Raw genomic sequence first — 22,532 nt, 5'->3', positions numbered from 1 at the left:
GCTGGCTGAAATGGACAAAAGGGAAGAGGTTCTGGGGATTTTGAACAAGCCCTCGGGCCATTTCCACAGGGAGGAAGGAGGTGGCATTTCTGTCATTAGATAGAGGGGGGCTTTGAGTTTTCTGATGTTGATATGCCATCCCAAAATAGCGCATATTAAAGATTTTTATACACTTAACGTTTTTCTCTGTAAGCCCTTTATATTCTTAGTTGTAGGCAAGAGCCCAAGTTTTTTGAGAGCCTATAGCCAAACCATCAGTGAAATGGAAGAGGAAAAAAAGAAGAGGAAGAAAAAAGCCCAACGTTCTTACTGGAAGCCATATGCAGGAGCAATACAGTGACAGCATGTCAACAGAAAGCCGCTTCTAATTTTTGCATCGCTGTCGCTATACTACGGGTGTGAATTCTAACTGACATTTTCCAATTACGAGAAAAGCGCGGGGGGAGGGGCAATCAGATACCAGAAGAACACGGGTGGCCGAGGGTATTAAAGGAAGACCCCTTGGTTCCAAAGGGGCCTGATAACCCCGTAGGCACTATGGGAACACAACGGGGGGGGGGGGAGCCAAAGAGGCTGCAGCATGCTTGCCCTGCCACCCCGACAGCTGCCCCAGAAGTGAAGGCTTTCAGTCTCATCATGGCTGCCCCTAGAAGATCACGGTTTCCCCAGGTAGACTGGGAGCACCCATTGTGGAGCACGGAGACTTTCCCGTTCAGTTTCTTCGGTGATGGATGTTTGGGAGGGGGTGTTTGTCCCCCTTCTCCCTGTAGTGATCCACAGCTGTTAGCAGTTTCCAAAACTGGTTGCAAAAATATTTGTGGCTGTACATGCAGATCTAATGTTCCAGCCCAGCACTAGGAGGGGGGTGTCCATGCCTCCCTTCCCGTGAGCCTCAGATGGACCTCATGATTCCCTCCAGTGAGAGGCAATGACAGTGATTCCCCCATGACTTTCAAGACCAGCTCATGAAGAAAGCGATGCCACTTAGCTGTTTCTCAAGACCTCCATGCTCCATCTGCAGCTGCCACTTTGTGAGGAAGCCCAGGCAGGAAAACAACAGTTATGCAGGAGTTGCCAGTGACAGCCAGCATCAGCCATTAAAGGTGGTGCACAACTTTAATCCCAGCCCTATGGAGGCACAGACAGGCAGCTCTCTGAGTTTGAAGCCAGCCGTGTCTACACAGTGGGTGCCAGGTCATTCAGAGCTATATCGTGAGACTCTGTCTCAAAATTAAAATAAACAGCATGTATGAGGACAGCTTTGAGATGCCCCGGCCACTGTCTCATCATTGTCCACAACTATGTGATGCATTTATGCAAGAGCATCTGGTTAGGGCTGGAGACATGTCTCTGAGAGTGAGGGTGCTTGGTGCATAGGATGAGGACCTCAGTTCAGACCTGAGTGCACGTGTGGATACGGAAACAGGGGGATTGCTGGGACTTGCTGACTGCCAACCTTGCTCCAGGCTCAGTGAGAGACCCTGAGAAGAGGGAAACAGAGTAGGACACACGACATCTTCCAGCACACACAGATGTGCACCCCTGCATGACCCGGAAAGTCTCCCCCCTCCCCCCCACATCTCTGTCCCTCCCTCCCTCCCCTCTCTCTCTCTCTCCCTCCATCCCTCCCTCTGTCCCTCCCTCCCTCTCTCCCTCCCCCCTCCCCCTCCCTGCCTTGCTCAGGGAGCGTCTGAACCAAGAGCCACCAAAAGCTCAGTTCCACATTCTTGGTGACTATCGTGTCTTCCTCCCCTGTTGCCACCAGCAGCCCAAATTCCCACCCAACTGCTTGGCTTTTGACCATACCTGGGCACAAAACCAGCTTGCAGCAGACACATCATCACCCCTTGCCTACAACCTATAAAGTCCCGCTGCTTTAGTTGGGGATGCAGCTTCTCCAGCTTCGATCTCTGGAACTGGAGAACTTGTCTGGGAATCGCTTTGCTAAAATAAACCTGTTGTTAGACTTTTTCACTTCGGCTTGATCTGGCCTACAGCATCAGCAGACAAATTTACTATGGGGCCGGGGAGGTGCAGAAAACCCATTACATACACCACACACTCATCCTCACCTTCATCATCAGTAAAATGCAGCTAAAATAACACCTCACTGACGTTGGTTTCCACCCAAACTGCAGAATTACGAGACAGAATAGTGACAGCACGGTGTGTCACGGCTGTCTCACAGCAACCCTTCTGGGTAGGTTCTAACACGATAGCTGATATCTCGAACACAGTCTGAAGCAGAAAGAGATCAAGCGTTTTAGAAATTACAATCTCTAAACATTTTTGTTCATGCAAACCCCTTAATACCGTGTGAAAATACATATATTCTCACACTTTTTTCTTGCCTTCTTAAATTTTTGTATCGGTTTAAATGTCTTGCAAAATAGATTTGGAGGCAAAACATGACATTATTCTGTAAATGAGCCCAAGGGGCTAGCTGTCAGGGTCCTTTGATAGCTGCTATCGACTGCATTAAAACACTCCCTGGGGGCAGGGAGGGGTGGCTGGAGAGATGGCTCAGTGGTTAAGAGCACCGGCCACTCTCCCAGAGGACCTGGGTTCAATCCCCAGCACGTACACGGCAGCTCACAACTGTCTGCAACTCCAGTTCCAGAGAACCTGACATACATGCGGGCAAAAACACCAATGCACACACAAAGAACAAAAAACCAGAAAACCACAGCGTGGGTCCTCGTGCTTCAGGAGTCAAAAAACGTCATTTTTTTAAATGCTCACCCCCAGCTTTTGTCTCTTCCCATTTTTCCCCGTTGGGAAAATTCTGAGACCTCAAAGCCCATCCCCACAGTGACAGGCTTCCTCCAGCAAGGCCACACCCACTCCAGCAAGGCCACACCTCCTAATAGTGCCACTCCTTGAGGCCAAGCACTCAAACACGCCACTGCATGGGGGCCATTCCTGCTCAAACCAGCACAGCTGCCATTCCAGTCCATACCCTAATCCCAGTTACAAAGTCACCTTTGCTGTGTGAAACTGACATTCCTCAGAGGTCTGGGGACATCTCTGGAAGCACATGCTGGATCTTACCCAGATCAGTGTTTCGGCTCTGGTGCCCTCCACGGAAGGTCTTGCTGCTTCCTTCTCACCCGCTGTTTTGCGTCTGCGCATGCGTGTGAATATGGAGGCTGGAGGAACACATGGAGTGTCTTCTAATTCTCTTTGCCTTATTTTTTTGAGAAAGGGTCTGTAACTGTGCCTGTAGTTCTCCAGGCCAGACTGCCTGGCCAGAGAATCCTGGGATTCACCTGTTTCTACCCCACGATGCTGGGGCGAGAGGCATGTCCAACCACACCTGGCTTTTTATGCGGCCGTTGAGGATTTGAACTCTGGTCCTCTTGCTTTCACAACAAGCACCCTTACCCGACTCCAACCCCTACATTTTACAATCAGGTAATACTTTTAACACCAGGCTTAGCTATAATCCTTTAACGACTGGCTAATAAAACAATAACTGGGCCAGGACAGAGTCCTGGCCCTGAGTGTCGAGCCCTCGCCTTTTGTGCTGCTTTGGAGTTTGTCTGGACGGGCAGTCACCGGAAAGTTAAAAACTGATGCCGGGGGTAAAGAAGATGAAGCTGGAGACGTGTGTCTCCGCTGCCAGAGTGCTTGCCTAGCATGCGTGAGGCCCTGGGTTCAACAGTGCAGAAGCCGAAAGTACCCATGGCAGGTGGCAGAGCCGGGTGCATGTATGTGTGGGGAATGGCACATGCGCATTCGTGCGGGTGCCCTTGGAGGCCAGAAGAGGGCATCGGATCTCCTGGAGTTGCAGTTAAATAGTGAGCTGCCCTGCGTGGGAGCTGGGAGCTGGACTCAGGTCCTCTGGAAGAGCTGGAAGAGTTCTCAATCACTGGGCTGTCTCTCCAGCGCCTCATGTGCACGTATGTATGCATATATGTATATATGCATGTAGACGTATGTATGTGTATATGTTTTAGCAAAAGTAGACTCGTGCTATTTCACAGCTAAGGCAGAGAATGAAAGGTGGAAGAGTATTATGGCAAGAAACCTTGGAGATTAAAGTGGAAAGGTAGAGGTTTTGAGAAAGATGGATTCTTTTTGATTCCCAGGATAACAACAATAAAAATATATTGTAAATGAGGCATTCGGCTTCAGCAATTGTTTCGATACAGTAATTATAGCTATGAAAATCCTGAGAGGAAACAACCCACATCAAACGTGGAAGCAAATTAGCTTAATGTGCTTTCTCTTGCAAATAAGATCTACCTCCAGGTTAATAACTGGTCCATTTTGCAGACAGCCTGTCGGAGCTGGTAAGTGAGGCATTGTCCTGTTGGCCTCTCAGACGTCCATCACCTGAACACTTGCTTACTAAGTTTCTTGGATGCACTTCCCTTGGCTCTTTTTTTGGGGGGGGTGTATATGTATGTTGGATATGCATGCATGTATGTATGTGTGTGTTTGCATGTGTGTAGTCACACACATGTGAAGACTTGAAGGTGTCGTCAGGTGTCTTCTTTGCCAATTCCCCATTTAATTTATTGAGGCAGGGTCTCTCGGTTGAACCCAGAGCTCGCTCATGGACCAGTCTAGGTAGCCACTTGTTTTGGACATTCTCTGTCTCTGCCTCCTGAGGACTGGGGTGACAGGTGACTGTGGCACCTGCTTGGCTTTGACATAGACTCTGGGGATCTGAACTCAGGTCCTCATGTCTGTATGTCATGCTTTATCCACTGTCCCCTGGGTTCTTTTGAGTCAGAGATCCCCAGCAAAGTGGAGACGGAAGCTAGCTGTGTGGGGTGGCAGAGGCAGGAGGACTGCCAATGTGAGGTCACCTTTGGGCTAAGGACCCTGTCTCAGATACCAGACCGCTGGGCATGGTGTGCTCATGGCTGTAGCCCTACAACATGAGAGGTGCAGGCAGAAAAATCAGGAGCTCAAGATTCATCCTGGGTTACAAGTTCAAGGACAGGATAGGCTACATGAGACCCTGCTTAAAACCCAGCCAACCAAAATACACAGAGAGAGATGCACACATGTGTACTCACACACGCACCCCCCCCACACACCTGAGTAGGCACAGCATCACCGTCAGGATAACCTGTGTCTGCCCATGCTGTACGTCACAACCCAGCCTTGCAGGGCCACCTTGGGGACATGCTATTTTATTCATGCCTTTGATTCTAATACTGATTTCAAGTATTGTGAAACTGTCACGGAATCAAAATTTGTGATATGGAGTTTGAATGTTGCCATTCTGCTTTATCTTTAATTATTTTTTTTAAGCCGAGTATACGAGCAGGTGGGTATATTGTGAGTGAGAAACCCGGAAAAGGTGTTTGCTACTGCAGTTTGCTTCTGTTATTCCTGCCGAACCCTGCAGGGGGCCCCGCCCTTAAGCAAGGGAACAAGGAAGGCTGTCAGCCAGCGTCTCCTTCTGACTTCTCCAGCCTGCCCGGTTCCTGCGGTGCTGTCCCCTGCCCCTTGTCACCGTCTTGAGGCGCCACACTGCTGCCTTTGCAGTCTTGAACCTTCAAACGTCTTGTGCCCGGCCGGAGGACACAATTGTCAACGAATCCTCGAACGCTAACGGGTCACCAGAAAAGCGCTGCAGGGAATACCTCCAGCCCTTGGGGTGTGGTGGAGAGAGCAGGCTCGTTACTGGCTTGGGCGAGGGGCAGCCATTCTCTGTTCTGCCCTCTGGAGCGGGTGCTGCACCGCAGGCCGGGATGATGAAGTGTGGGGTGGGGCTTCTGGGAACCACAGACAGACAGACAGAAAGCCTCAGGAGGCTGTGCCCCTACGGCATGGCCTAGGAGAGCTGGCCGCGCTGCTCACCCGAGGAGGTGGTCCCGGTGACCCTGACACCCAGCTCAGCTACCACCCAGACCCACGTCCTGGGCCTTGGGGTGGCCCACCCTGACATCACCACGTCTATGACCTGCTGGAGTGCGTCAACAGACTGGCCCTGAGGAACGATGGCCACGGGATCTCCATGACTCCGGGAACCACGGGATATCTGAGAGGAGTTTTGGTGAGGGTCCAAAGCGTGTGGCAGAGGCCTTGAACCAGACAGTGACTCACTGCAAAGGACATTTTGTGGGCGGGGCTGATTGGACAAAAGGTTATACTTAGTGACACACCGAAGCTCTTGAGGTCACCAGGGTGAATGAAGAGGTGTTGGAAAGATGGAGAGAGGTGGCGCTGTGTGTGTGTGTGCGCATGTGCGTGCATGAGTGCGTGTGTGTGCGTGCATGTGTGCGTGTGTGAGTGTGTGTGCGTGCGTGCATGTGTGTGCGTGTGTGTGTGCGTGTGTGTGCGTGCGTGCGTGTGTGAGTGAGTGTGCGTGCGTGTGTGAGTGTGCGTGCATGCGTGTGTGAGTGTGTGTGTGTGCATGTGTGTTGTTTTTAATTGATTTTCGGGGTTTCTGTTGGAGAGCGATGCTGCAAGGGTGAGGGAAGGATATGGATGGATGGGAGGTGAGCAGGATTGGGGTTCATGATATGAAATTCCCCAAGAATCATTTTTTTTAAAGAGTCCTGGTGACATCTGCCTTGTTGTCCTCTATGGGTGTGGTTCAGGACCCTAGGTGAGTCCCAGAAACTTGGAGTGGAGCCCCAGGTACTCTGTGTTTTCCACCACAGACATAAGCGTGGTAAGGTCACCTCAGGGAGACACAGTGTGCATGTGTTTAACTAGTAAGTAAGACAATCATAACATTCGGTGCTAAAGTTATTTAGAGCTATGACTTATTTCTGGAATTTTCCATTTACCATTTTCAGACCACAGTTGACCTAGGGAAACATCCATCTAATGTGGTACTCTGGGTAAGTGGTGAATTTTTCTTTCTGGCCACTGACTTTTCCTTTCAAGGCGTTTCATTTGCTTCTCTCCATCGACCTCTGTCTCTTTGCTGCATGTCTCTGTAGGACTGGGGTGTCCCTGGGGGCAGTGTCTGCGTGCGGCCCCACCCACATGGCTGGGATTACTTCCTATCAGCTGATGTTTGCAAGCACAGATTACATATTTGCCTCTAGAGGACTCTCAGAAACCATCATCAGGAAAGAGTGGAAATTAGTTCTCAGTGAGGGCATTTCAGATCAGATCAATCAGCTTGGATTAAATTCAAACAAGATTTTTCACTTTAAAAAATTTTTACTCTAGGGAGTTACAATTTCAATCGACGTTTTTGTTTGTTTGCTTTTTGGTTTTTCAAGACAGGGTTTCTCTGTATTGTTTTTGAGGTTGTCCTAGATCTTGCTCTGTAGACCAGGCTGGCCTCGAACTCACAGAGATCCGCCTGCCTCTGCCTCTCGAGTGCTGGGATTAAAGGCGTGCACTGTTAAGAGAAGCTTTTTCTTTGCTAGCTGCTTTGGTTTATCCCCCGCCAGCCGCCTGGGCTCTGCCGCATTGTAGTCCCCAAATAAACACACAGGAGGCTATATTCATTATGAAGCTGTTGGCCTTGCTTGTTTCTTACTGGCTAGCTCTGACTTAAGTAATTACCCCATAATTGTTAATCTAAGTATGTCTCTTACCGGAGAATAGTTCCGGGCTTCCTACCCCATGGCGTTACATGTCGACTCTCTTTGTTTCTCCTTCCCAGAATCCTCCTGGACTCCTAGTCCTACCTAACTAGATTCCTATTGGCTCAACAGTACTTTATCGACAAAGGACTTCCCCAACAGTGCACCACCAATGCCCAGCTGCAATCGACGTTTTTAATGTGTGCATTTTTTTAATTGATTAGCTTCAGGAAGCTCCGATAAAATCAGGACACTAAGAATGGCCATTCCTTCCTGTGCCTGGCTTTGCTTCTGTGGGAGTTTTGAGACAGAGTTTGAGGAGATGTTCAAGTTTTGGTGAACTTTTTTCCAGAATCATGAAGCCGCTTGTTGCTGGCTTTGAAGCTGATGGAAGACTCAGTTGCTTTCCCTCACATGAGGGCTCTAGATAGACATGTTCATGTGTGTGTGCACATGTGTGTATGTGCATGTATTACCTTTCACATGTGTTCGTGTGTACATGCATGTGTGTTTGTACATGCATGTGTATATGTGTGTTTATGAATGTGTGTCTGTTCATGCATGTGTGCACGTGTGTATGTGTATGTGTGTGTGTGAGGCATGAACTAGAAAGGAGACCATGAGGGGAAGAAGAGGTCTAAAGGAGGAGGGGAGGGAAGGATAAGAGTGATGGAATGAATGCATGCAGCCTCAAAGCATGGGGGATGCGGGGCAGCACAAGGGGGGGACAGTAGGGGGCGTGAATAAAATATATCTTAAAATTACATTTTACAAAACAATATTTTGTTTGTGAAACAAAGTTTACAATACAGCCTCTAGGTGGAGAACTCTGTCAAACTCCACTCTGACAGATGCACCCATGTGCATTGTGTCCTGCAAATGGCCAAGGGGGGGTGGGGGGGTTGGGGGAGTGCGGATGCAGGGGAAGGACTTCTCTAGGTCTGGGCCACTTTTGCTTTTTGCCTTCCTTTGGTGGGACTCACGGTGGGGACCTGAGGTAGCTACACAGCCTCTTGTCAGGTGTTGAAGGAACTCGGAGACCTGCCAGTCAAGGTCAACCTGCCTGGAGTGAACAATGGAGTCAGTGACTTGTCCACAGCTAGAGCCTTGCCTAAGGGGACCAGAGAGTCTCTGCGTGCGTGCGTGCATGCATGCGTGCGTGCGTGCGTGCGTGCGTGCGTGTGTGTGTGTGTGTGTGTGTGTGTGTGTGTGTGGCGGGGGAGTGAGGGAGGACCCAGAGCTAGTTTGGTTTTTACCTTCCGCTCTCTGTCCTCCTCTTTATTCTGCCCCCTCCTAACCTTCTCTAGTAGTCCTTGTCATCAACTTGTCATACCATTATTGTTACCCTTGCTGTTGTTCTCCTTTCCAAACATGGGAGAAATCACACACCTTTTAGCCCTCTGCGTCTGACTTACTGTATTCAACAAGCTGGCTTCTGGTATCAAGTGTTTCACCATCCGGAGCCTAACAGCTCACCCTGGGCAGGTGGGGGCGGTGAACGGTTCATTATCCCCCTTAGTCATCCAGTTTTAGGGTAAGTTGGGGGTCAGCAAGAGGGCTCAACAGATAAAATCTTTCCTATGAAATCCTGGAGATTTAAGTTCTATTCCCGGAATCCCGTACCCCGTAAAGGTGGAAGAGGAGGACTCACCCCACAAAATTCTCTCCTACCTCTACATGTGTGTGTGTGTCAATCCCACTGGGTGAGAATAAGACCACTACCACAGTTGTTTTTTGTTTGTTTGTTCTTTTGAGACAGGGTTTCTCTGTGTAACAGCCCTGGCTGTTCTGGCTGTCCTTGAACTCATAGAGATCCCCCTACCTCTGCCTTCCTAGTGCTGGGATTAAAGGCGTGCACCACCACCACCGGCAATTACAGTTTTTGAGCTACATTTGAAGCAGTAGCAACAACAACTAGCTGATGTCGTTAAACCTCTGTGAATACCCGAAGAGCTCTTTCCCTTTTCCCTCCTCTTGATCCTAACTGAACTTTTCATGCACTCTGCAGGTCAGGCATATCTCTCCAGCAAGCTGCTTTCTCCTAGGCAAAAGGCTGCAGATAACACTGACTTTGCAGCCTAAGCGTTTTCAGTGGCCAACTAGAAACGTACTTTCCAGGACAAACAGAAAACAGCTAACTGGCTTACACTTTCAGTTCAGTGGTGAGACTTTACATGGCCCTCATTTCTCTCATGAGGAAAGTCTTGGGTACTGGTAACACCAACCACATCTTTATCTTACAGTAGACGCACAACGATTCCACCGTCACTGCTAACATCATTGCTGCGACATGAGGTCTGATTTCTCTGCAATCCTTTGCCCTGAGAGCAGGTGTCTGGGGACACAGGCTGGAGCTGTGTTGTGTGAGCCCCTACTGGGCGTTGGTGACTCACACCTGTAAACCCAGCACTTGGGAGGTAGACGCAGGTGTACCTCTGTGAGTTCAAGGCCAGACTGGGCTACATAATGAATTCTAGCCTAGTCAGAGTTACATAGTGTGACTCCATGCCCCCACAACCCCACAGAAAATCATGAGGAGAAAACAAACAGGAAGAAGGGAAAAGATGCTAAATCCATTAACCTGGTATAGTATTAATTCATAGTTGGGCAAATGTAACTTCTGGGTAGATTTCTAGGTTAGGGTCAGCGGGGCTAATGAACAGGTGCATATGTAGCATTACAGGACAGTTTTCCTCAATTTGATGTAAACTAGAGTCCTCTGGGAAGAGGGCATCTCTGAAAAAATTTGCCTCTATCACATTGGCCTGAGAAACATGCCTTGGGGCATTTTCTTGATTAATGACTGAAGTTCCAACCCACTGTGGGCAGGCGGTTCTAGGATGTATAAGAGAGCAAGCTGAGCCGAGCGGTGGTGGTGCATGCCTTTAATCCCAGCACTCGGGAGGCAGAGGCAGGCGGATCTCTGTGAGTTCGAGGCCGGGCTGGACCGACAGTTTCCAAAACAATACAGAGAAACCCTGTCTCGTAAAAACCAAAAAAACAAAACAAAAGAAAGCAAGCTGAGCTTGAGTGGCAGTGTGTACCCTTGGTCCTAGTACTCCAGAGGAGGCAGTTAGATCTCTGTAAGTCCCAGGCCAGCTAAACTACATGGTGAGACCCTGTCTCAAAAAATAAAAAAATAAAAATAAATAAATAAAATTGAGTAATGGCATTCCTCTGTGACCTGTGTTTGAGTTCCTAAAGCATCACTGTGGTAAAGATCTTCTGGGAAGAAAGAATTTCCTTAGGGTCAGTAGTCAGAGCTGTGGTCCAGAGCATCACAGGCTGACCTGGTAATGTGTGGTCTCTCCCACGTGGTAGTGGTCTTGGCAGCACTGAAGAAATCTGGAGTATTGAAGGGGTTGTGGAGAGAAGCCGAGGTTTGGCACCAGGTGGCAGGGTTGGAGTCCCTGAAGAGAGTGGAGAAGGCCATTGGTAGAGCCTCAGTCGCAGGGGAAGTCCCGGCATACCGGAGATGCCAGGGCGGTGAAGTCCACCAAGGACAGTTGCAGGTGTGGAGAGGGGTGTTCTTAGCCTGTGAGACAAACTGTGTTTGTTTCCTATGGGCATTTTATTGTACAGTTGGATGTGTAGACAATTACCCTGATTAAGAACAGACATGCCTAATACTCACTTGCTGCCTGTGAAGAGGCCTTAGCTGCGGCTGTCGGCCCAGCCCTCCTCACATGGCTCTCTTCTCTCCTCACGGACGCCCCTCCTTGTGCCTCTCGCTTTGCGATGTCTCTCTCCTGTGTTCGGGTTCCTCAGGCCTGTCTTCCAGTTCATCCATCCTTCCCTCAGTAGTTCCTAACCTGGATTTTTAACAGGGGCATGGAGTTTTGAGTTTCAGTGACTATATCCCATTTTATTCTCTTTGGGATCTTACTGCTTTTAAATGGCGGGTTTCTGTGTGTGTGTGTGTGTGTGTGTGTGTGTGTGTGTGTGTGTGTGTGTGTGTGTGTATGGTTTTCTCATTGAATGAGAAAGAGAAATAGAAAAGGAGGACAGGACTGCACCTAGGTTCGAACGGTGGAGGAGAAAGTTTCTTGTAGGTGAGAGGGAGTGTGTAGCTAGAGGCAGGGACTTCTGGGAGAGTCCAGGGTGAGCATGACCCTGAGCCAAGTGAGGAGGGGGGAGGAGAAGGGGGAGGGTGGGAACCAGGCGCAGCCCTGAGAGGGCAAAGGGTACAAAGGGGACCGGTAACCAAAATGTCCAGATTATACAGAGGGCAGCTCTGGAGGGAGGGCAGCCCAGCCCCAGGCTGGAGAGTTGTGGGATGGGTAGAGGATGGGGTAGGCCAGCCACACCCCGTAACAGGTAGGGAGTGGGGGATGCTGGGAGAACCTGGGGGCCAGGTCTGCTTTGAAACGTTAAATAGACACCTTGGGCCATTTGTCCCAGGGCTTGAGACGTAACCCTTCAACTGTTTTTTTAAACTATTTGTTTGTTTGTTTGTTTGTTTTCATTAATGAATTGTTTCCAGTCAATGTCTTTTTTCTAATCACTTTGCTGCTGTTCATCCTGTAGGCCCTGTTTAGTTCTGCCTTTTGATCTTCATCTTCTCTGTATAGGCTGCTTATCCTACACGGTGCGATGTCTGCAGGGTCGGTTAGGGCTTCAAAGTATAAGTGCCTCTCACCCCGCCACGAAATGGGAGGATTCTGTGCCTTCTCTCTCTCTCTCTTTCTCTATCTATCTATCTATCTATCTATCTATCTATCTATCTATCTATCTCTTTCTCTCTCTCTACCAAAAAAAAAAAACTTCACTTTTGTCAGTCAGGTAGTCAGGGTGCCACCCCCGCCCCAATCTTAATTCAATCTTAATTAACTCTTTGTGTCCCAACTCCGGATCAGAGCAGTCGTCGGATGTGAATTTGAGAAGTGCTCCATTCCTGTGCTGAGGTGGGCTGGGGTATGTGCACCTTGACACAAAAGTCCAGGTTCTTGGTGTCTGAAGCAACAGATTGGACAAAACACAGGGGTCATTTATTCACGTGTACAGTTAGGAAAAGTCAGAGTTTAGCATAGGCTACGTTGTGCAGAATGGAGGTTGGCCAGAGTAAGCTCTGGGTTCTTCATAGGATTTTGTTTTGTTTTGTTTTGCCTTCTAATGAATCTAGGTGGAGGGAGGAGGTGATCGGAAGGTTTGGGAATGGGGTTGATCCTAACCTGATTGATAGATGAGCTGTTACATAATTTAGGACGGTGGGCATATATCCATAATTTCAAGCATATGTAGGACCCATCCATGCATACATTGTGAGATGATAAATAGGGACAGTCACACTCACGTAGCTTATGCCCAGTGCCAGTTTAAGTTGGCCTTGTTTATCTTTGCTACCAGGAAATGCCCGACCCCAAAGTATCCACAGGAGGGGCCTCTGGGTGTGCCGTGCAGTGAAGAGGCAGACACACGTTTCCAAGGGGACATGCCCCGGAGACGGACTGTTTTATTGGCCTGTCTCAGACCAGGCTAATGCTTCTTGTTTTTGTACAGTCTGCCTCCCCAGCCTGCCACATCTTGTCTTCAATTGCACAGTGCTCGCTGACTCTCTGTCCTTTCTTTGTGTGTCCCCTTAGGAAATCTCTTCATGGTGCCCACTTCACGACACAGAATGACCAGTCCTAGGCTTCTTGGAGCATCTTGCTGCCACTGCAAGTCTAACATGTGCTGTGTGACTCCTCCTGGGAGATGTAAAGAAATGTCTATGCAGGTGGACATAGAGGGCGCTCATAGATTAGAGATTCCATAAAGGGTTTATTGCAATTATTTACTTACCAGCTCATAGACAATGCACAGGCAGGGGTCTACCTGGAAGCCCGTTGGTGGCGGGGGTGGGGGGGTGGGGGGAGGGGGATGGGGGTGTTGACTGGCCTCTCAGGCCAGGGTCTTCTGACCCCCTTCTCCTTCTGTGTGGGACAATTCTCAGGCTCACTGTTGTCACCAGAGGGCTAGCTATCAGCCTGAGTGTTCTGTTTATGACACTTAGGGTCAAGGTCTTCTATAGGTTACTGTCATCGCTCTGCTTCAGGAAAGCATGGCCTCAGGGAGCTCCCAGGGAATAGCTGTGTTGTGCTCCATCATAAGACAGGGGAAAAAAGTGTCAAAGTCCAGGTGGGTTCATGCCACAGAGACACCCAAAGCCTGGAGCCTTCCTTCTAACACAAGTGATGAGAACTCCAAAGGTACCTGAGGGGGGATTGTGTAGTTCCAGGGTAAGGGATCACTGAATTTTAGAATTTCATCATTTTGGGTTTTTTTTTTTTCGTTGTTGTTGTTGTTGTTTGAGACAGGGTCCCTCTATGTAGCCCTGTCTTTCCTGGAACTCATTATAGACTAGGCTGGTATTGGACTCACAGAGATCTACCTGCCTCTGCCTCCCGAGTGCTGGGGTTAAAGGCGTGCCCCACCACCAGCTTGAAAGAGTACTAAACTTATTGCTGTTGGATCGGCTCTACCTGGAAGCAATGACAGACGGAAGTGGTTTGTCCACAGCCTGGCTGTGTGACACATCCGGGACCAGTTTCTGTACCGTGGAAGGACTAGCTGTCCTTCCCTTTAGGATTTGACCCCAGCATTGGGCACTGAGAACAAACTGACCACTCTCGTCCTTCGTTCTAAAACCGAGTGTAGGGTAGCACAAGGAAAAAGTCTCCTTTATTTCTCAAAATTACAAATAAAATCCTGGGTTTAACTGGATCTGTGGTAGATATAGCCACAAAACCAAACAACAAGTCCGGCATCATGCTGGAGTCAGAGTTATTTTAGAAACAACACCTTGTTTAAGAACAGAGAGAGCTTGCTGAGAAAAATACCATCAAGGGCTCAGGCGGTAGCTGAGACCTTAGGTTTGGTTCCCAGTACTGCAAATCAAATACATCAGGGAAAGGAAATTTAAAACTTATGTAATGAAAAAAAAAAGAACAAATGAAGTATGAAAATGTTGCCACTGTGTTATGATTTTAAATTCTCAATATTACCAAAATTAATAAGTCGAAAGAAAAATTTCAAAAATTGGTCAACTGCACACGAACCGTCTGGACCCACATCTTACACAGTGGAGGGGGAAACAATTCAGGAAAAGTAAACGTTAAAGGCAAAGGTAGAGACAGGAGGGGCAACTTGCTGCTAAAGCCTTCTGGGGGGTGGAACGGTTTTACGTACACGTGCTAGAGGCAGAGTCTTTAAGGATGACATCATTTCTAGAAGGTTACATGGCCAGGATAATGCTGCAGACCAAGTCACCTGCTCCCAGCACCCGCGCCCGGCGCCAGCAGCGATCCTCATGTTTGCCAGCAGGTGGCACTCGGCCTCCATGGCGCGATCACCTGCAGTCACACGTCCCCTCAAAAAGGTTCCACTTTTCCAGAGCTGCGGCGAGTCATTCACGTGTGGCGAGCGGTGTTAGTTGTCCAACGACCCTACAGGTGCTCCGAAGGGCCCTGTCGTAAGATAGCACGGTTGCACTACAGGGTCAGGTCCCCACTGCCACCCAGGCAGAGGATGAGAAGGGGCAGTCACCGGGCTGAGGTTAGGGGTGGGGCAGCAACTTGCACTGGTGCTTCCCTCCCGCTTTGGGGGAGGTCGGGGCCGCCGCGCATGCTGGGTTGGCCGGGTGTGCACACACAGGGGCTATGGTAAGCAACAGGTGACTAGTATTTTGGGCCGCTGCCTCGGCCGCCTGGGCAGTCTCCAGCCCAGGTGTAAGGGCCAAAGCTTGCATGCCCTGGTGTAATCATTAAGGACGAAACCTGCCCCGCAGGAAAGAGGCGGGACCACCGGAACCGAAGCTGCCCCTCCTCCACTCTCCGTGATGGATTTGGTGTCAGGGGCCAGGAAAGACCTCAGCCAAAGCAGACTAGCAGGCGCCACCCAAACACCTGCTTGGCCTAGAAAGTGGCACCAGGTGAGGCATGCACACTGGTGCCCCTTGTCCCATCCTTTCTGTAGACTGTGCCATCTTCCAGAAACACCCCACCACACGTCACTGCCAACTTGGGGACAGAATCTAAACACCCGTAGTATATGCATAGTTAAATCGATGGCCGGTGTCCTCAGCGATCAGAGAGGCAGGTGGAAATACTGGTGTTACTTTTTTTTTTTTTTTTGGTGAGTGGGAGGGACTTATCCATCTCTAGCACCTTCCTTCTGCTGTCACCGGTGAGGCGCACTTAATAGCCATGGGACTGGGAAAGCAGCTGGCCCAGGCAGGCTTGGGTGAGCCACAGGTGGAGGGGGAGGGGGAGTTCCGGTCAGGTATGACAGCTTAATCCCCAGGGGCAAACATGACAGTCGAGGCCCCTTCTCTTCTCCCTCTAAATCTGGATCTTGCTTCAAGTGTCTTTCCAGACACCCAGACACTAGTCCTTGTGGACTGTCAATGACACAAATCCTGTTTTAAGCCCTGTCCCAACACACAGGCTCAGAACCAAACTGCTAGTGTGTAGTCCCCACGATCTCTAACAGCAACAATGTCTGCTCTGCTGGGCTAGCCTGGAACACTTGTATGATAAGTGGGGGGACGGACAGTGAAAAGGATGTGGCCCAAACAAGCACTGGCCATCTCAAAAACCATTCAGAGTCCAGGTATTGACTTCAGACACATTTTATTATAATCTTAATACAGTCTACATAGATTTGAACTGGTATTTATTTGGGTTCCGTTATAACATAGCATCATAAAAAAAATCAAAGCACTGGTTTCTGAAATAAAGCAAGCATCAACATTCAATAGACACACGATTTATTTTGTATAAAAGGGTTAAATTTACAACTAAACTTTTATAAAAAGTTTAGCAGAAGTACGTCATTACATTTTTATGCAGAAATGAGCATTTCTGCCACTATACAAGAAAACTCTAGTTAAAGAGTCCACAAGGTTTCACTCTCTATATATATTTATATATAAATATATACACAGCATTCAGTAGGCTCGCGTCAAATAGGCCATTTCTGACCAAAGACTTCATTTAAGTAACCGAATACTGGGTCCTTCGGGTAATCACGCTCCACCTTTGGAAAAAGGTAAAGTCTGCTTCGATTAGGCAATTCCTTGTGAGTTTTAACGTTTTCGCTCCCCATGGTGGGAATAGTATATAAAGAAAACCTTCCAACTGTAGAAAGGGCATTGAAAGTCTCTCATAAATAACGGTATCACAGTCCGGGCCGGAGAACTCCTGGGGAAGATGGTCACTCTCCCTTTTCCTTCCGTTTGCTTTTCTTGTTAAAAAGGTCCATTCAAATTGTTCTCCTGGTGAAATGGTTGGAAAGAAAAAAAATCAAAAAGTTCAGCAACTTAACAGATCCTGTAGACTTCTTGTTGTGCAAAAAAGAAAAAGAGAAAGTAAAAAGAAAACAGTCCCCAGATGCCTGCAAGAGATTGGGAGAGAAAAGCAGCTTAGGAGTAAGTAACCTAAGGGCAGCGGCGGGCGGGCAGCCTGGCGCCAGGAAAGCCGCAGTTTGAACATTTAAACCAAACCCTGGCGTCCAGATGCAGAACACACATACCCGGCCTCCACAGCACAAATTAAACATTAAAACAGCAGAGACTCAGGGGGAAACTTCCCAAACCCAGTCTCCTGTTTGGATCTCTAACAGCCCGCTACAGGCGCCAGTATGCTTCTTGTACCAATTATTTGATTGAAAACAGTCCTTTGGTCAACAGATAGGGAAATCTGGATCCCAGAGCAGAGGGCAAGGCTCAGCGTAGCAATCCTCAGCTGGCTAGAGAAACCTCAGCAGTTTTGGGAAAGGAGAATCACTATGGAATTTGTGGCGATAAGATTAATTACAGCCGAGGTTCGTACCTCACTGTACCACCGCTGGGCTCACAAAAGCCAGTAATAACACTTAGTCCTGCCATAAGTTCTCTCTCTCTCTCTCTCTCTCTCTCTCTCTCTCTCTCTCTCTCTCTCTCTCTCTCTCTCTCTCTCTCTCTCTCTCTCTCTCTCTCTCTGCCTGTCTGTCTGTCTGTCTTTCTTTCTCTTTTAAAGGCAAATGTTCTGTAATCCCGAGCTACCACAGCTACAAGCCCCTTCATGCCTATTTGGTAAGACAAGAGGCACCCATAACACAGCGAAGTAGGCATGCATTTACCAAATCAAACATTTTATAGACGCACACAAACACATTACCAAAACGCAAAACGCGCACACAGGAGGAGACACCCGCAAACACTCACCATTTATTCAGCCACAGAGTACTTTGCTATCGTTGGACATAAGCTCGGAAGGGAATTCAGATGCCTGGAGAGAGAGAGGATAAAAGGCAGGATATTAGACAATCTTAAAAGACAGCCTCCCTCCTCCTTTTACGAAAGTGCCAAGTCCCATTTAACAGGTTCAAGCTACAAGGCAGATCCAGACGCAGCCCACACAGAAGAACTTAAGAAGCGATCTCACGTGAGGCTCGATGCACGGTTTCCTTAAAAATAAAGTTAATGAGCCCGGGCTTTTAAGAGTGACAGGTCGGGCGACCCGTAGCTCAGGGACAGCGGGGTACTGGCGAGCGAGTCTCACCTGCAAGGACAGAATGCTGATGTCCGTGTTCAGGGTGGTCAACGGCGTCCTGGACGCCTGGTTCTGTCCAGGTCTCTGGTGGTGCAGGCTGACGATCGTGGGGTGCGAGTCCAGGGCGATCTGCAGGTCCAAGATGTAATCGATGACGTGCTGCAGGATTTCCATCTTGGTCACCTTCTTGTTCTGCGGGATGCTGGGCACCAGTTCCTTGAGCTTGGAGTAGCAGTCGTTCATGTTGTAGAGCAGGCTCATCGGGTCGTCCACCGGGGTTTTGCTCCGGGAGATGCCCAAGCCGTGGTCCGACAGGCTGTTTTTCCTAACGGACCTCACCGGACTGAAGGCTTTCATGCTGCTCTTAGGAGGAGAGGCCGGGAGGGAGCCGCCGCAGGGGGCTGAGCTGGCTGCGCGGCACCTGGCTCGGCTCAGAATGAAGCGCGAGCCGGGCGGGGCGGCTTTTATGTGCACTCGCCCGGGCCACTCGATCCGGCATCCCTCAGCCGCCATTGGTGGAAAGCGTCCCGTCCATCATGCCGGGTGAGCTCTCCTATTGGTGAGTGCGAGCGCTCGGTCCTTCCGTGTTTGCAGCCAATGCCCGTGGGGTGGGAGGAGCGCGCGCGAGCCCAGCTGGGGTGGTAAATTGAGTACAGTGTGCGCTGGTAGACCAGGGGGCCCGGGTGTGCAAATGTGCACGCCTGATTCCAACCCCCAGAGCGGTAGGACCCCCCCCCGCCCTGGGGGTGTGCCTGGAGCAAGCCATCCCTGCCCGGGGGCTGCCTGCTGCCCCAAGGTCTCCGCTCAGCAGAGGGGAAGTCATAGGTCGCTAGCGTCAGGGAAGACAGCGACCTTTGCTGAAGGGAAAAGAAGCGCGCCGTTAGGAAGTCACGTTTGCAGAGCGAGTTCCTTCTTTTAAGGTCAAGAAAAGCTTTGTTTGAGAGGGGGAGGAAAAGAACTACCCAGGTACACATTCAGGATAGGTTTAGCGTGGGGCTTTGCAACTTGGAGCAACGCGGGAGGCCTTCTGGGAAACTCGGTGACAGGAGTGTTGTAGCGAACACTGTGCGGTCTCCCTCAGACCGCAGAGGAGCCCCGAGGGACCCAGCACGTTCTGGATTCTTTCCCCCCCCTCCGCCCCCCAAGAATGAGGCAGGGTTGGTATAATGACTCCATTAATCGGGGGTCATTAGTAGGGTTTGTGCACTGGACTCCGTTTACATACACTGCCCTTGGTCTGTGCCCTTCAGTGTAGGTGGCAAAGAGACGCGATTAATTATGCACAAATCGTGATTTCTGGTGTCACATTCCAGCGCTCTCGGCTCTTGGGAAACTCTTTGTCAGGTAGGTGGTCCTAGCTATTGACTGACAGCTTATCGCTGTTATTAAAGAAAATGCTGTTACGTGTGAGGTTAGGAATCTTTCGGCACCCTTTTCAGAGCAGCAACATTTTAGAAAGTTTGGAGCTCTCGACTCCAGTACTCTAATCCTCACTGAATTCTTGTTTTGCAGAAGACTACCATGTATTAGAGCAAAAATATTTCTCTAAAAATAAAAAATAAAAACAGGGTAAACTGGTAGTAACATGTTGACTTGTTTTTTTTTTTTTTTTTTTCTCCTCCATCCACCACATGTAAGAATGTAAGAAAGAGGAAGAAGGCAGAATCCGGGCAAAGCTACGTAGTGGGGGAACAGTATTTTTCCCTTCAATTAATGATTAATTCCTCAGCTGGTGGGCCAGGCAATCTCTGACCTCCACGTGACAGCCATGTGCCGCAGGGTTTCTCTCTAGGGAGGCAGAGTCCGGTGGCGAAGAGGTGGTAAGATCCGGGCACCTCAGTGTGGAGGCTGCAGAGGGACGCTGCCCTGCAGGGAAATCTGCGCGAGCCCTACGGTGCCGCCTGCGAGTCAGTGACAGAGTTCGATTGGCGACTCGCCTCCGTTATTAAGCCTGGAAGTGATTTACTATCTGAGTCCCCCCGCAGTTCGAGCCTCTTGATGTACTGTGTGTGCATGTGTTTCTGTCACATACGTGCCACAGCGGAACAGATTTTGTTTTGACACTTTTGGTTCATGATGTTATACTCTTGAGTATTTTACAATAATAGCCAATGTAAACAAACATCTCTGGGATTCTCAAATTATTACTTATGATTCTTGGACATTGCATCTCTGCGGTACTGACGCATTCTTAGCTTTTTCCAAGGACACCGTATGTTAGCGCCGGTGCCAGCCTCATTATCCCACAGAAAGGCCCTGGGCTGGATGATAACGAGCGAGCGCTGTGCAGCTTCGCTCCACACACTGGCAGCTAGCAACAACGCGCGAGCGCCTTCTCCCAGGACCATTCTTGTACCCTGATATAGTAAAATTGCTAAATATGGTGAAAGCTCTCTGGCGTTTCTTTCTCTGGCTGCCACGCCAGAGTCCAGTCTGCCGGGCTGCGCTGAATCCGATTTTGTTGGCACACTACCCCGTTTTTGCATTCATTTAAAGATCATTTTAAGGGGATTGTGAAACTGCGTAAGTCAATGGCTTGAGCAAAGGCCGGAGTTACTAGTGAGCCTATCACAGCAAGCCCGGGTTGACGCTTCCTGAAATTATGTTTTGGGGACCCGGGATGGGTCCTTTTTCGGGGCGGCTTATAACGGCATATAGAAATCTGCCAATTGGTGTGGATGTGGATTTTCATCTGAGAGCCCTGAAGTTCAAATGGTCCCGGCTGCAGGACGCGCCCAGCTGCAGTAAGGGCGGGATCCGTGGGTGGTGGGAAGGTGTGAAGGGCTTCCGGCGAGGGGGGGTGCCGGTGGTGGAAATATTGGCCGCCCCAGCTACCCACTGGGACGCCCCCCACTTAAAGCAACAGCCCCGCTTTGGAGTTCCCCGAGCCCAGACTCCCCCTCCCCGGTCCCCCACCGTGTCCAGGCCACGCGCGGTAATCAGAAGCAGGTCCGGGCCCAGCCTCCTTGGCTACTATCCCTGCGCGATGCCACGGGGAGGGGGCGCGCGGAGCCGGCGCGGCGGGGGCGAGTCTCAAGGTCCTCTCCGCACATCTGGCGCAATTGGGAGCTCTCGCCTTTCTTCCCCTCGGTTTTGTTCTCACAGCTGTGTCCATTCCGCCCGTGACCCCCCGAGTGATCCCTGACAGGTGATGAATTGGCAGCAGCGGCGGCGGCGGCGGCGCGCGGGCCAGGCCGCGGCGGGGCCGGAGCCGGAGCCCCGGAGCAGACTCTCTGGCGCCAGGCGCGTGACGCCGCCCATTCACGCCGCCCTGCAGCCTTGTCCTCGCGGCGCCGCTCAGGCGGCTGCCATGGCAACGGCGCCGTCACTCAGCGCGCGCGCCCAGCTGATCAATGCCTGCAAGGCCCGGCGGTCCCAGGCTCGCCCTGACCGGGCCGTCAGCCTGCGCGCACCTGCAGCCTCTGCACGTCTTAAGTTTCGAGTGATTTGGGGGAAGGAAGGAGGACCGAGAAGAAAAGAACAGGAGAAAGGGTGTGGGTGTGTGTGTGTGTGTGTGTGTGTGTGTGTGTGTGTAGGGAGTAGGAGATCGAGGGAGGGAAAAAAAGCCAGGAGAGGGAGAAGAAAGGGCTCTGCCTTGGCAAAAGGGGGCGTTAATGTGGCTTGGACATTGCCAAAGCAAAAGGTTTTGCTTTATTTCATTTGTTTTTGCAACAGAGGCGTGGAGCTGGCGGGAGGGTAAAAGTGGATGCGAAGGAGGCCACTGTCTCATCGCTCGGCAGGATTTATTTATTCTCCTGGATCTTCTTGGTCCTTGCCTGGATGGCTTTGACTCAAAAACAAAAATCTTTGAAGGACCCCCTATCCTCGACATCTCCCTCCTCACCTCATCCTATTGACATTCTCTTAGGAACCCTTAGTGGTTATGCAAAAAAAGCATCAGACTTTTCCAGGACAGCCCCACCCCCACCCTGAAAGATGGTGGGATACCCTGCTGCCTGAGGTCTTCTGGCTCCTCTGCTTCTCAGCGTGCTGCTCCCGCATCTGCGCGCTCATTTCCGCTACAAAAGCTCAGGGGAGTGTGGGGGGCGGGGGGGTGGGCGAGCCCCTTCACAGTGCTGAGTTTTCGCCTGACATCACCAAAGCGTCCAGAAACTTGAAAGTCAGTCTGGAGAGGCTGACACCTCCTCTCTCTGTCCCGGGTTTTATCTCCAGGGAAAGTTCCCTTTTAGGAACCAGATGCCAACATTTCCGGATAGTTTATGACACCCGGATCCCTCAAGGGTGCCCATCCACGGCTGAGATTGTTAGCGGCCGTTATTCATTCCCTGCCCAGTAGAAAAGATCCCAAATACAATCGTCCTCTGCTGGCCCTAAAACCCAAGGGTGGGGGTGGGGGTGGGGAGTGTTTGGGATTTGGGGAAGGGGGTGAGGCGCACCATGGGCTGGGGCTGTTATCTGGCTTGTCCGGGTTTGTAGTGGTTTTCGAGGAAAAAGCATCTGGGTTGCATAAGGATTCGAGTTTTTGCTTTACGTGTTTATTTAATACCTTGGC

At 50.2% G+C, this 22,532-nt stretch overlaps 1 protein-coding gene and 1 long non-coding RNA gene across 2 annotated transcripts; one reads left to right on the top strand and one right to left on the bottom strand.

Annotated features, from left to right (window-relative positions):
* The first annotated feature begins 5,398 nt into the window (after positions 1-5,398).
* LOC110343091 lies at positions 5,399-13,328 on the top strand. The gene is made up of 3 exons (XR_002385293.2): positions 5,399-6,016; positions 6,765-6,809; positions 13,091-13,328. It is a non-coding gene; the product is annotated as an uncharacterized LOC110343091 (long non-coding RNA).
* Positions 13,329-16,701: 3,373 nt separating this feature from the next.
* Id2 (inhibitor of DNA binding 2) lies at positions 16,702-18,433 on the bottom strand (the record flags this gene model as incomplete). The annotated part of the gene is given in 3 exon segments (NM_001281578.1): positions 16,702-16,761; positions 17,692-17,755; positions 18,029-18,433. Coding segments are annotated over 2 exon segments (405 nt in total). The 3' UTR covers positions 16,702-16,761; positions 17,692-17,698.
* Between the last annotated feature and the right edge of the window lie 4,099 nt (positions 18,434-22,532).

The sequence above is a fragment of the Mesocricetus auratus genome, unplaced genomic scaffold (genome assembly GCF_017639785.1).
Source record: "Mesocricetus auratus isolate SY011 unplaced genomic scaffold, BCM_Maur_2.0 Super-Scaffold_100024, whole genome shotgun sequence".
Classification (NCBI taxonomy): domain Eukaryota; kingdom Metazoa; phylum Chordata; class Mammalia; order Rodentia; family Cricetidae; genus Mesocricetus; species Mesocricetus auratus.
This window is presented reverse-complemented; position numbering and strand designations above follow the sequence as displayed.